Here is a 12,510-nt window from a genome sequence, read left to right as displayed (position 1 = left end):
TCGTGTCCGACTCTTTGCAACCCCATGAATCGCAGCACACCAGGCCTCCCTGTCCATCACCAACTCCCGGAGTTCACCCAAACCTATGTCCATCGAGTCGGTGATGTCGTCCCCTTCTCCTCCTGCCCCCAATCCCTCCCAGCATCAGTGTCTTTTCCAATGAGTCAACTCTTCACATCATGTGGCCAAAGTATTGGAGTTTCAGCTTTAGCATCAGTCCTTCCAATGAACACCCAGGACTGATCTCCTTTAGGATGGACTGGTTGGATCTCCTTGCAGTCCAAGGGACTCTCAAGAGTCTTCTCCAACACCACAGTTCAAAAGCATCAATTCTTCAGCACTCAGCTTTCTTCACAGCCCAACTCTCACATCCATACATGACCACTGGAAAAACCATAGCCTTATTAAGTTAAATAAGCAGGGTGACAATATACAGCCTTGACATACTTCTTTTCCTATTTGGAACCAGTCCTAACTGGTTCTAACCAGTTAGATTAGCCCATGTCCAGTTCTAACTGCTGCTTCTTGACCTGCATACAGATTTCTCAAGAGGTAGATCAGGTGGTCTGGTATTCCCAGATCTTTCATAATTTCCCACAGTTTATTGTGACCCACACAGTCAAAGGCTTTGGCATAGTCAATAAAGCAGAAATAGATGTTTTTCTGGAACTCTCTTGCTTTTTTGATGATCCGTCAGATGTTGGCAATTTGATCTCTGGTTCCTCTGCCTTTTCTAAAACCAGCTTGAACATCTGGTAGGTCTCTTTAACTTGAATATATGTATATAAAATTTGACTGCATTGAGTCTTAGTTGCAGTGCATGGTTGCCCCATGGCATGTAGAATCTTCCCAGACCAGGGACTGAGTCTACATCCCCTGCATGGCAAGGCAGATTCTTTACCACTGGACCACCAGGGAAGCCCCAGGTCTCTTTTAAATAGGGTGGTGTCATGTTTACATTCCCTGGAAGCAGAGCCAAAATAGAAATTCTAGTTCAAGGGACTCAGAGGGGTGGGACCCACGGGTCAAGATCCCATGACATCATATTGCTCCTCCAAAGAAACCACGTAGGTTCACAGAATCCTCTTCAGGAATGTAAGCTCTATACATGTAAGGATTTTGTATTATAAAGGTGTGCCTTTATGACTAGATCTGATTCTATAGCTGCCATTGATATGACACATCTTCATTCTTTTTTTTTAATTTTTATTGGAATATAGTTGATTTGTAATATTACTCTAGTTTCAAGTATACAGCAAAGTGAATCGATTATACATATGTATATATACACTCTTTTTCAGATTCGTTCCCCGTATAGGTCACTACAGAGTATTGAGAAGAGTTCCCTGTGCATTATAGTAGGTCTTTATTAGTTAGCTACGTTATATATAGTAATGTGTATATGTCGATCCCAGTTTATCCCTCTCCCACTTCCCCCTTGGTAACCATAAGTTTGTTTTTTACGTCTGTGAATCTATTCTGTTCTGTGAATAAGTTTTATTTGCACTATTTTTTTAGATTCCACATATAAGCGATATCATATATTTGTCTTTTTCTATATGACTTACTTCACTCAGTATGACAATCTCTAGATCCATCTGTGTTGCTACAAATGACATTATTTCATCCTTTTTTATGGCTTGGTAATATTCCATTGTATATATGTACCACAGTCTTCTTTATCCATTCCTCGGTGGATGGACATTTAGGTTGCACCATGTCCTGGTGATTGTAAATAGTGCTGAAGTGAACACTGGTGCATGTATCTCTGTATACATGCCCAGGAGTGGGACTGTTGGATCATATAGTAGCTCTATTTTTAGTTTTGTAAGGAACCTCCATACTGTTCTCCTTAAGTTTGTACCAGTCTGCATTCTCACCTGCAGTGTAGGATGGTTCCCTTCTCTCCACACCCTCTGCAGCATTTATTATTTGTAAATTTTCTTGATGACGGCCCATTCATTCTGGAATGAAAGGGGTTCATGAGTCTTCTGCCGTCTAAGGGCTCAGATCTTCACCGAGTTTCTTTCTGTCCATTCTTTAACCTTTTAAAAGACATTAGAAAGATATGAGCCATCTTTAGTTGTTTTTCTCCTGTATTGTTTTGCTTGAGGCTGTGGTTATAGGATTAATATTAATAAAAGATTTTCTGGATATTAAAGACAGCCTTAATTCTATAAGTACTGATTTCTTCTCAGCCTAGTTGGACTTACAGGAAAAAGCTGTTTACATTCAGAAAATTGAAATTTTCGAAAAGTTATTTTGACAAGAAGCTAAAGGAGAACTCATAACTGGACAAAACAAGATCTACCACACCCCAGTTCTGGGTTCTGGCATGGCCAGAGTCCAGCTTCCAAGTGACCCGATTGTCATCTTCAGACAAACTCCCTTTTTCAACTCCCTCTGGAGACCTGGCTAGTATGACTCAGAAACAGTTTTTTGTTTTTTCGGGTTTTTTTTGGATAATTTATATTTAAATGGTCACATGTGGCTAAACCACATTATTGGACAATGCAGTCATAAAGCATAATTATCAACTGGAAGAAATTTTACTTTTAGAAACTGAATTTTAACATTTTTTAAAAATGTATACTTGGATTACTTTCCATTCTTTGATATTAAACAGTAGATTTTCCAACTTTTGCCCCCATAATAAACCCTTCCACCACCAGATTAATATACATTTGTTCCCAACTGTGAGTGTTCAGTGGATTTACTCTTAAATAAAGCCATTTAATTTTTCATCAACAGAGTCATCAGAATCTGCTACAATAGGAGGAATAATTACTCTGTTTTTAATAACTGCTGTCTTCATAAGCACTGTAATGATACTGAAACGGATTGGCTATATATGCTTAAGAAATGATTTCCCCAAAGTTTTGGTATGTATTTTTTTTTCATTTCTACCTTTATTTTTCATTTTGACTTAAGAATTTTTATTATATACTTAAATATCTTCATAGAAGAAACCCTATTTTCTCAAAACATCAAGGTGTTGTATCACTCTGGGTTCTTTACCATTCCTATAAACCTATATATTGCATTTTCTGCTTTCTTTTCATACTTTGTCCACATATAATTTTCCATCGTCACAGTGTTCCATTATTATTAATGTCTCCTTTTTCCTTAATCATTTCTCAGCTGTCGGGCATTTGGATTGATTTCCTTTTCATTATTTCTTTTCCTTTCATTTCTTCGGCCATTAGGAGTAACACAATGAACATTTTAATACAGGTTGTCATTTTAGTTTGGATTACTTATGTGGAATATATACACAAAGTGAATATATCTTATATGAAAATATAAAGAACTGATTTATAATGCTAGTGTCAACATCATGGTGTACAGCTTTCTCCAAAGCTTTGCCTACATTGATTAATCTTTTTTTTCTACTTGTACTCATTTATCATAGTATAACGGTCCCCCAGGGGTCTCTTATGTGTGTCATTCGTAAGTGGAACCAGCCACTTGGTCTTGTGTTTTCTCTGTGTTTCATGAGGCATATCCTTCCCGCTCAGAATCTTTGGCACTCAACCAAGTCTAGGTACTGATCTTACATATTTCTAACACCTCCTCACATGTTTTGATTCAACCACTTTGCCCATCATTTTTCATTTTCCCTGTCCTGTCACTTTCCTTCTGCATTAGAAGATATTCAGATAGTTCCTTCTACATTAGAAGATATTCTATGTTTGAACTCATTCACCTTCTATTTTTTAAATAGCCACAAATAAATCTCTCTCTACAGGTGGTAAAAGTATAGTCCTTTTTTTTTATTCTTTTGTTTCTTTAAATGTTTTTAATTGAAGTATAGTTTATTTGCAATGCTGTGTTCAAGCATTCAGAAACTGATTCAGTTTAATAATATATATATATATAAGAATTTGAAAAAGAATATATATAATTTCTTTTTCAGATTCTTTTCCATTATAGCTTATTACAAGATATTGAATATAGCTCCCTGTGCTATACAATAAGTCCTTATTGTTTACCTACTTTTATACAGTAATGAAAAAGTAAAGTGAAAGTGTGAGTCGCTCAGTCATGTCTGACTCTTTGTGACCCCACGGACTGTAGCCCATCAGGATTCTCTAAGTTCATTTGTATCATTTTTTTTTCCGATTCCACAAATAAGTGATAGCGTATGATATCTGTCTTTCTCTCTGACTTAATATGTCTTTCTCCACTTAATATGATAGTCTCTAGGTCCATCAAAGTCTTTGCAACTGGCATTATTTCACTCTTTGTTATGACTGCTATTCTCTTCTTTTTCTTGTTCTTATTTGTTTAGGTTGAGTTGGGGGATGGACTGTTTGGGAGGAGGGGTGCTTGTGGAGTTTTTCATTATAATTAGTATTTGAACCTAGGTGGCATTTGGCTGTGGCTTACGAGAAGTAAATGGCTCTGTGTTGGATTTTATCCATACTGTGATCCCTGTCGTGGCTTTTTTTTTTTTTTTTTTAATCTATCAGTATAACTTAATCTTTTGTAGCTTTAACAGTATATCTTTTTGAGTTTTTTATGTTACTGTTCAGTTGCAGGCTTACTCTCAGCCTCCACTCCAACTCTTCCGTTGGCCATGTATAGCTGTGGCTTTGAGCTCTTAGATAAATCCCACTCCAACTGATGTTTCTCATGCAGCCTTGAGATATAAAAACCCCTAGCACTACACCCATCATGTCCTGGATAATTTTCTGCCTGAATTACCTAAACTCATTACTAACCCTTCTCCCAGGTCTCCCTGGATTTTTCCTGTCCTTAAAATGAACCCAAATTATATGCCAATTATATTTATACCAGTTATTATGTTATCTCCAAGTAATGAAAGCAAGTATAGTTATCTTGTGTCTGTCTGCTATTTCTCCAGTAAAAAGTGTTGCTCTGTGTTTAAGTACAAACTCTAGGAACAGTAAAACACAACACCCTAGGTCTAGTATGTTTGTGTATGTATGTCTAAACAAGAACAGAAGTTAAAAATTTTAAACTGTCTTTTCTTTTCTCCTCCTCTCCCCCCACCGCCTTCCCCCTTCTCTTCGTTTCCTCCTCCTACACCTCCTCTTTTGCATTTAACAAATATGTGTTGTGTATTTACTGTATATCCACATGTGCTGGGTGCTGGGGATCTAGAGGTGAATAAAACAAACAGAAAAGATGCCCTTGTGGGGGTTAAAGTCTGAAAAATGGGGGCAGAGACAATGATCATTATTAGATGATATGACTGGCTAAGTAAGAAATTCAGAATCTAGGGATGAGGTATTAGGACTAATAAGTTGAGCCACATTAGCCACTTATTTAGACTAATAAGTTTGTTACACACAAAGTAATCAACATAAAAACGCTGCTTTTTATACCCTAGCAACAGTCACTTAAAAATAAATATGTTTTTCTATTAAGTTGCTTTTCAACATCCAAGAAATTGAGTGCACAAGTCATAGCAAAAAACTGAATTTTCATGAACTCAACAAACCCACATAAGTCACATACAGATCAAGAAAGAAAACATGACCAACCCCTTCCAGAAGTCTCTCTTCCACCTCTCAGTCACTGCCCACACCCAGGATAACCACTCTCTACACTCTAACAGCATAGATTAGTCTTACCTGGTTTTGACCTTAGAATCATACAGTTCAATGGAATCATGCAATTTAAGTGAAATACAGTTTTAAAAACGTCATTACAATAGTAATAAAAATATTTTTTAAAGTATTTAAGGAAGAAATCTAACAGAAGATGTCACAAGCCCATTGTGGAGAAAATTATCAAACCCTGTTGAAAGGCATTAACAAAGATCTAGTCAAATGGGGAGCCCAGAGACAGACTCACATATGTGGAAACAAGGTTAGGCTTAGGGTTTTGTAGGAATTGCTGTGGGGAAAGGATTGAGGTCAGTAAATGCTACCCATGTGGGGAAAAATGAAATCAGATTCCTACCTCACACTATACACAAACATCAGTTTCAGGCATATTAAAGACTGTAATATGAACAGCAAAACTATTAAAAGTTTTAGAAGGGCATATAGGAGTCATACTTAAAGATAAGGAAGATTCAGCAGAAACCATGGAGAAAGAAAATTGATATACCTTCTTAAATTAAGATGGAAATTTTCTTTCCATTAAATGTCATCATAACAAGAGTAAAACGTTAAACCACAGACTAGGAGAAAATCCATGCAGCATAAACAATCAACAAATAATTAACATCTAGGTTCTATAAGTGCTCACTCAGTCGTGTTCAACGCTTTGTGGCCCCATGGACTATAGCCTGCCAGGCTCCTCTGTCCATGGAATTTTCCTGGCAAGAATACTGGAGCAGGTTACCATTTCCTACTCCAGGGGATCTTCCCAACCCAGGGATCGAATCCGCATGTCTTCTGTCTCTGGCACTGGCAGGCAGGTTCTTTACTACTAGGGCCACGTGGAAAGCCCAAGGTTATACAAACAGCCCCTATAAATAAATAAGAAAAATGACGAAACAACCCAATAGAACAATTCATCCTAAGGCTGTATCTGAATAGAGTCAGGGAAAAGTAGACTTGTCACATTGGGCAGCTTGACCAAGACAATGGAAAGGAGAAGGATGCTGATGATGATTCACGGTCTGCAAAGGGAATCTCACGACCACCCTCCTCACCATGACCCCATTGTAGCCGGTCTCCTTAGCCCACCTCACCTGTTGTATCTTGGAGGTGCTGGGTTAGAGCAACCTCCAGTCTCTCTGTTCCTTCTCAACTCTGACCCTTTAGGGGTCACCTGCATCTCTAAGGTCCTCCAGTCCAGGGACCTCTGACCCCAGTGGGATCAGCTCCCTAGAATCTCTCCTTACTCAGTTTCCTGACACCCATAAGAATGTCAGCAATCCGGAGGTGAAATCTATCCAGTTGAAATCTATCCATCTATCAAAACTACTGACGGATAGATTCCCCTAACAAGCAAGAAGCAGCAAGGGGACAGCAGTGGGAAGGAGTGGGCCAGTCTCTACTGCAGGCAGCCTCCTAGTTTGAAACCCAGACTCCACCACTGAGTGTTCCTTGCAACTTGGGCAAGTTTCCTAACCTCTCTGCATTGTAAAGTGAAGCAAGACTAGTAAGCCTACTTTATAGAGAAGTCGTGAGGATGAAATGAATTATAACGTGTAGTTTACTAAAAGCAGTACTCCGCAAACAGTAAACCCTGTGTAACTGTCCGCTATTGTTGTAGTTGCTGTCATCATCTTCATGGCCACCTTTCCCATCTCTGTGCAGTTAGTTAACTCCATTAAGTTTTAAGATGTCAAAAAGATAGAGAACAAACACTCAGGACTGATCACTCTCTCTCTCTTTTTTTGTTTTTCTTTAAAGAATTTTTATAAACTGTCAGTCTGGGTGTTTCCCGAGCTGCCCCCGTTGGAAAAAGTGGCTACCGTGGAAGTCATTCACGTCAACAGGAAGAAGAAAGTGTGGAATTATAATTATGACGATGAAAATGACATCGAAAATGAGGCAGCTCCCCACTTAAATTCAGGTGGTTACACCAAGCACGGACTAACGGGCAAGCTGTGTCCAACTTCCACCACTTCAGCCAGCTTGGAGGACTGCAGCTTGGAGGACTGCAGTGAGCCCAGTGCTGAGGAGCCGTATCTGCCTGAGCCCAAGGGGGACGCCGAGACCCCCATGGCACCAGGGCCCGGCCCCTGGCAGTCAGAAGGCACAAGTGGGGGCTACCAGACGAGAGGGACTCTGTGGCAGGACCCCACTTCCGAGGAGGACAGTGACTCCACGGAGGGGTCTGAGGGCAGAATCGTCTTCAACGTGAATTTGAACTCTGTGTGTGTGAGAGCCCTTGAGGATGACAAGGACTCAGAAGTCACTCTAATGTCCCCATCTTGTCCAGAAGAGACAGTCGAGCTGGAGGACCTCAACGAGACAGAATCAAGCGTTTTGGTGGCCAGTGAAGAAGGGACACAGCTGCCCTTCACCAACCCCTCTACGGAGTGCCCGAGGCCCCAAGATGCTCCTTCTGATAAAAGTGACACTTCCGAGTCAGATGTTGACATGGGGGATGGGTATATAGTAAGACAAGTGAATCTAAAAAAATTTAATTAACTTGGACACACGCTGTCTCCGGACATCACCCCCCACCCCCAGCACCTGCACTTGCTCCTTTGGGGCCTCCGAGTGTTCTCCCTGGGGAGGAGTAGGACACTGGTGACATCATCTATGCAAATGCTCACTCTGGGGGGAGGGGAGGTGGGAAACAGAGAATTCTGCTATTATTCAGTGCACTGTTTACCTGTTCAAGGCAATTTGCCTTGATGGGGAAAATGCCCTGCCTGTTCCCTTTCCTGTCATGGATGTCTAATGATTCTGCATCATGTTTCCCAGAGTAAAGAACAAAGTTCCCTGTGGTTTTCAGGCGATGTTCCAGGGCCCTGTAAGATTTCTGGGAAATTATTAAATCGGGTCAGTGTGGAGTAGGGAGAGAAAAGGAAGACATTCAGCAGAGTTCATAGCAGGAGCAGCAGTCAGCAGTGGTTTTTTTTTTTTTCCCCCACAGGCTTGAGGAAAGACCAGAAAAGCCACAGAAAAAGAGAAGGGAGGGTGGGCAGTTAGAAAGCAAGGACACGCACGAGGAAACAGAAGCACATGCTCTGGGTTGGGATTGGAAAAAAGGAAGCCCCAACCAAGTCTGGGGCACCCCTAGATAATATTGTGTCGCCTACACTCTTGAGAATTCAACTCTCAGCCCTCCTCAATCTGAGTGAGGAAGACAGACACACACACACATAATAACTCTGGTGCCAGACAGGTGACTAATAGAGAAACATTTGCATAAGGGAGAGGGACAGGGTCTGTGTCATATTTTAAGATATAATTTTGTACAGTGGTTGGTAAAAAATAAAACATACTTTTTAATATGAACTTGGAAATGTTTCCACATTTGTTTCTTATTAGACAGGAGATATATGCAGCAGATGTGTAGTTCTGCTGGCATCTCTGGGTTACACAAAACTCCCTCTACTTCGTGGCCTCTGGGAGCCAAAGGGACCTTCTGCCTCCCTGAGCTCGTGTTCCTGTGGAATGTTCTAGCGACAGAAGTCAGCCAGTGTCTTACATCACCTAGTACTTACCCTGCTCTGGGTTTTCCAACCTCATCACTGCTACTAACGCATTGAAAAGGAGGAAATTAAGCCTTTGTCAGCAGTCTTGTGAGAGAAATGATTCTGGTCACGTTAATGACTTGGTTCTCTGTTGCCGCTTATCCCTGAGGGGAGAGGGGAGTTAAAGTAAAGAAGATCCTCTCAAGCTAGATTTGCTAATGGAATGCTTTAAAATCAGTTTATTTGCGGGGGAGAGGCGATCATAGAGACTGCAACCGTTCACTGGAGAAAATTTGGGGAATACGGTACAGTGTTAAGAAAAACCTGAGTCGTTGGGAAAGACCCTGATGCTGGGAAAGATTGAAGGCAGGAGGAGAAGGGGATGACAGAGGATGAGATGGTTGGATGGCATCATCGACTCGATGGACATGGGTTTGGGTGGACTCCAGGAGTTGGTGATGGACAGGGAGGCCTGGTGTACTGCGGCTCATGGGGTCACAAAGAGTCAGACACGATTGAGCGACTGAACTGAACTGAACTGAACACTATATGAGTTAGCATTTACCTGGACAAAAACTAATATAACAGCAAGAAGGGAGGGAAAAATATATTTTAAAAAAAGAGAGACAGAGGATGAATTAGAATTAGCTCAAAATGAATTGCTGTATTTTCTGATAGACCTCTGTATTCCCAAATATTGAAGATCATTCCTCATCTTCTTTGAATAAAGTACAAAGCAGGAAAAACAGAAGAAGAAAAAAAAAAAAAAAACATCACCACCCTTAATCCCACCACCCAGATACCAACTCTGGGTTGGCTCTGTGTTAGTCTATCAGCCGTATCCGACTCTTTTGAGACCCTACGGACTGCAGCCCCCCAGGCTCCTCTGTCCACGGAATTCTCAAGGCAAGAATCCTGGAGTGGGTGGATGGCCATGCCCTTCGCCAAGGGGATCTTTCTGACCCAGGAAGCAAACCCGGGTCTCCTGCGTTGCAGGCACATTCTTTACTATATGGAGTGTATTCATTTAACTTGAGGGCTCCTTTCAAAGCATGCGTTTAATGTAATCGGGGACACTGCATGTACAATTTCGCACCCTGTTTTACTAACGGTGTTTTCCACTCACCCGCAGGGGAAAAGTCCCCTTTCACCTCCTTTTCTGCCACAGTCAAGCGGCTGACAGCGGCCCCTGGAGCAGGGAGCGAGAGGCGGGGCCCAGACGGGGGCGGGCCCTGCAGGGCGGGGCCTCTATCGCCCCGCCCCTCCCCCGGTTCCCGGAAGCAGCCTCGGAGTTGGCAGGCGGGCGCGCGTACGTGCGACCCCGGCGTAAGGGGTCGGGGGGTGTGCCCCGGTGCCTGGCGGCTGTCCGCGGGGCTCCCCCGCTTGAGCGCCCTCCTGGGTCCCGGCGCGACTATGGCGCGCAGCCTCCGGAGCTGGCTGGGCGGCTGCCTCCTGATGTCAGGTGAGGGGTCTGCGGGGAGGGGACGCCGGGTAGCCTCCGGGGCGTCAGCTCGACCCCCGGGGCTGCCCGCGCTGGGACCCCGTCTCGCCTGTGGCGCTGCGTCCCGACTGGAGGAAGTGAGCGCGGGAAGCGGGAGGCGTGGCTACGACGCCGGGCAGCGTTGACCCCCAAAGACAACCCCCCCGCCCTCCCCCGAGCACACCCCCAGAGGCGCGCTCAAAGTTTAAGTTCCTGGGCGGGCTGTTAGGCCCAGCACTCCAAAGTCTGAATTCTGCCCCTCAACTCCTACAGCTCTAGGGCTTCTGAGTTCTAAATCCAGTGAAACCTTTCCTGCCCTGCTCCAAACTGTGTGTGTGTGTTAGTCACTCAGTCGTGTCCGACTCTTTGCGACCCCATAAACTGGGGCCCGCCAGGCTTCTCTAGCGGTTCATGGAATTCTCCAGGCAAGAATACTGGAGTGGGTTGCCGTTCCCTCCTCCAGGGGATCTTCCCGACCCAGGGATTGAACCCTGGTCTCCTGCATCGCAGGCAGATTCTTTACCACTTGGGCTACAGGATAGTCCGCCAAACTGCCTGCCCAGGTTCAAATAACACTATGGATCCCTCCTTCCTTTCTGATGGATCTCTCATTCTCCGGCTTCCCTCCCACCTATATCAGGCTGTTTCTCCCTGGGATTCTCCACCTCTATCAGCCAAGTTCATACCCAGTTCTCTTCTCCCGTTCTCCTACACTACTACCTCTCTGGGGGCTACCAGCAGAACTTTGGCATTAAATACCAACTCTGGGCTTCCCTGGTGGCTCAGATGGTAAAGAATCTGCCTGCAATGCAGGAGATCCAGGTTCCTTCCCTGGGAGGGGAAGATCCCCTGGAGAATGAAATTGCAACCCACTCCAGTATTCTTACCTGGAGAATTCCTTGGACAAAGGAGCCTGGCCAGCTGCAGTCCATGGGGTGCCAAGGAGTCTTAACACTGTGGCGGGACTAACACTAACACTGGACTTCCCTGGTGGCTTGGTGATAAAGAATTTATCTTGCCAATGCAGGAGGTGTAGGTTTGATCCCTGGTTAGGGAAGATCCCCTGGAGTAGTAAATGGCAACCCACTCCAGTAATCTTGCCTGGGAAATCCCATGGTTAGAAGGAGCCTGGTGGGCTACAGTCCATGGGGTTGCAGAAGAGTCGGACACAACTTAGTGACTGAACAACAACAACATGGGCTCGTGACTTTCAAATTTCTATCTGTTGGTGCTAGTTGGGTGATGGTCCAGTGGCAGTTATTATACTCTTCTCTGTACTTCTGTGTATGTTTGGCATTTTCTGTTAAAAAGTTTAACAACTATTTCTATCTCTAGCTCAAATCTACCCTCTGTGCCCCAGGCTTATTCATCCAGCTGTCTCTGACATTCCTACTTATGTATCCTTCAGTATCTCAAACCTAATGCAAATCCTAAAATTGTTGTTTTTGTTCAGTTGTGTCTGACTCTTTGCAACCCCGTGGACTGCAGCACACCAGGCTTCTCTTTCCTTTCCTTTGCTGTCTCCTGGAGTTTGCTCAAACTTATGTCCATTGAGTTGGTGATGCCATCCAACCATCTCATCCTCTTTCGTCCCCTTCTCCTGTCTTCAATCTTTCCCAGCATCAGGGTCTTTTCCGATGAGTCAGTTCCTTGCATCAGGCGGCCAAAGTATTGGAGCTTCAATTTCAGCAACAGTCCTCTCAGTGAATATTTGGTGGTGTTTGATTTCCACCCCCAGCCCCAGTCAGAGCATAAGGTGCTTAAGCAGGGAGTGGCTATTAACATCTACTTCTTCACACCGAATGTATCAGGAAGTCTAAAGTTTATACATCTGGAAATAGATTTAAAATCTACCCCCTCACACCTTTCTGTTGTTGTTTTAGTCACTCAGTCATGTCCTACTCTTTGGTGACCCCATGGACGGTAGCCCACCAGGCTCCTTCTGTCCATGGGA

At 43.4% G+C, this 12,510-nt stretch overlaps 2 protein-coding genes across 11 annotated transcripts in view; both read left to right on the top strand.

The window, feature by feature from the left end:
- The window catches only part of IFNAR2 (interferon alpha and beta receptor subunit 2), a 34,326-nt gene extending 25,429 nt beyond the window's left edge, over positions 1-8,897 (top strand). For 3 of the 4 annotated variants that reach the window (XM_061413251.1, XM_061413175.1, XM_061413227.1), the window contains 2 exons: positions 2,752-2,882; positions 7,338-8,897. In XM_061413251.1, coding sequence (XP_061269235.1) covers positions 2,752-2,882; positions 7,338-8,081 — 875 coding nt within the window. In that variant the 3' untranslated portion in view covers positions 8,082-8,897. The remainder of the gene's footprint in view (positions 1-2,751; positions 2,883-7,337) is intronic. The other variant, XM_061413277.1, reaches the window with a different exon arrangement.
- Positions 8,898-10,330: 1,433 nt separating this feature from the next.
- The window catches only part of IL10RB (interleukin 10 receptor subunit beta), a 41,966-nt gene continuing 39,786 nt past the window's right edge, over positions 10,331-12,510 (top strand). For 2 of the 7 annotated variants that reach the window (XM_061413596.1, XM_061413510.1), the window contains exon 1: positions 10,333-10,538. In XM_061413596.1, coding sequence (XP_061269580.1) covers positions 10,490-10,538 — 49 coding nt within the window. In that variant the 5' untranslated portion in view covers positions 10,333-10,489. Of the gene's footprint in view, positions 10,539-12,510 lie in introns of all 7 variants that reach the window. The other 5 variants (XM_061413346.1, XM_061413431.1, XM_061413289.1 and 2 more) reach the window with 4 other exon arrangements.

This window comes from Bos javanicus, chromosome 1 (genome assembly GCF_032452875.1).
Source record: "Bos javanicus breed banteng chromosome 1, ARS-OSU_banteng_1.0, whole genome shotgun sequence".
NCBI classification, from domain to species: domain Eukaryota; kingdom Metazoa; phylum Chordata; class Mammalia; order Artiodactyla; family Bovidae; genus Bos; species Bos javanicus.
This window is presented reverse-complemented; position numbering and strand designations above follow the sequence as displayed.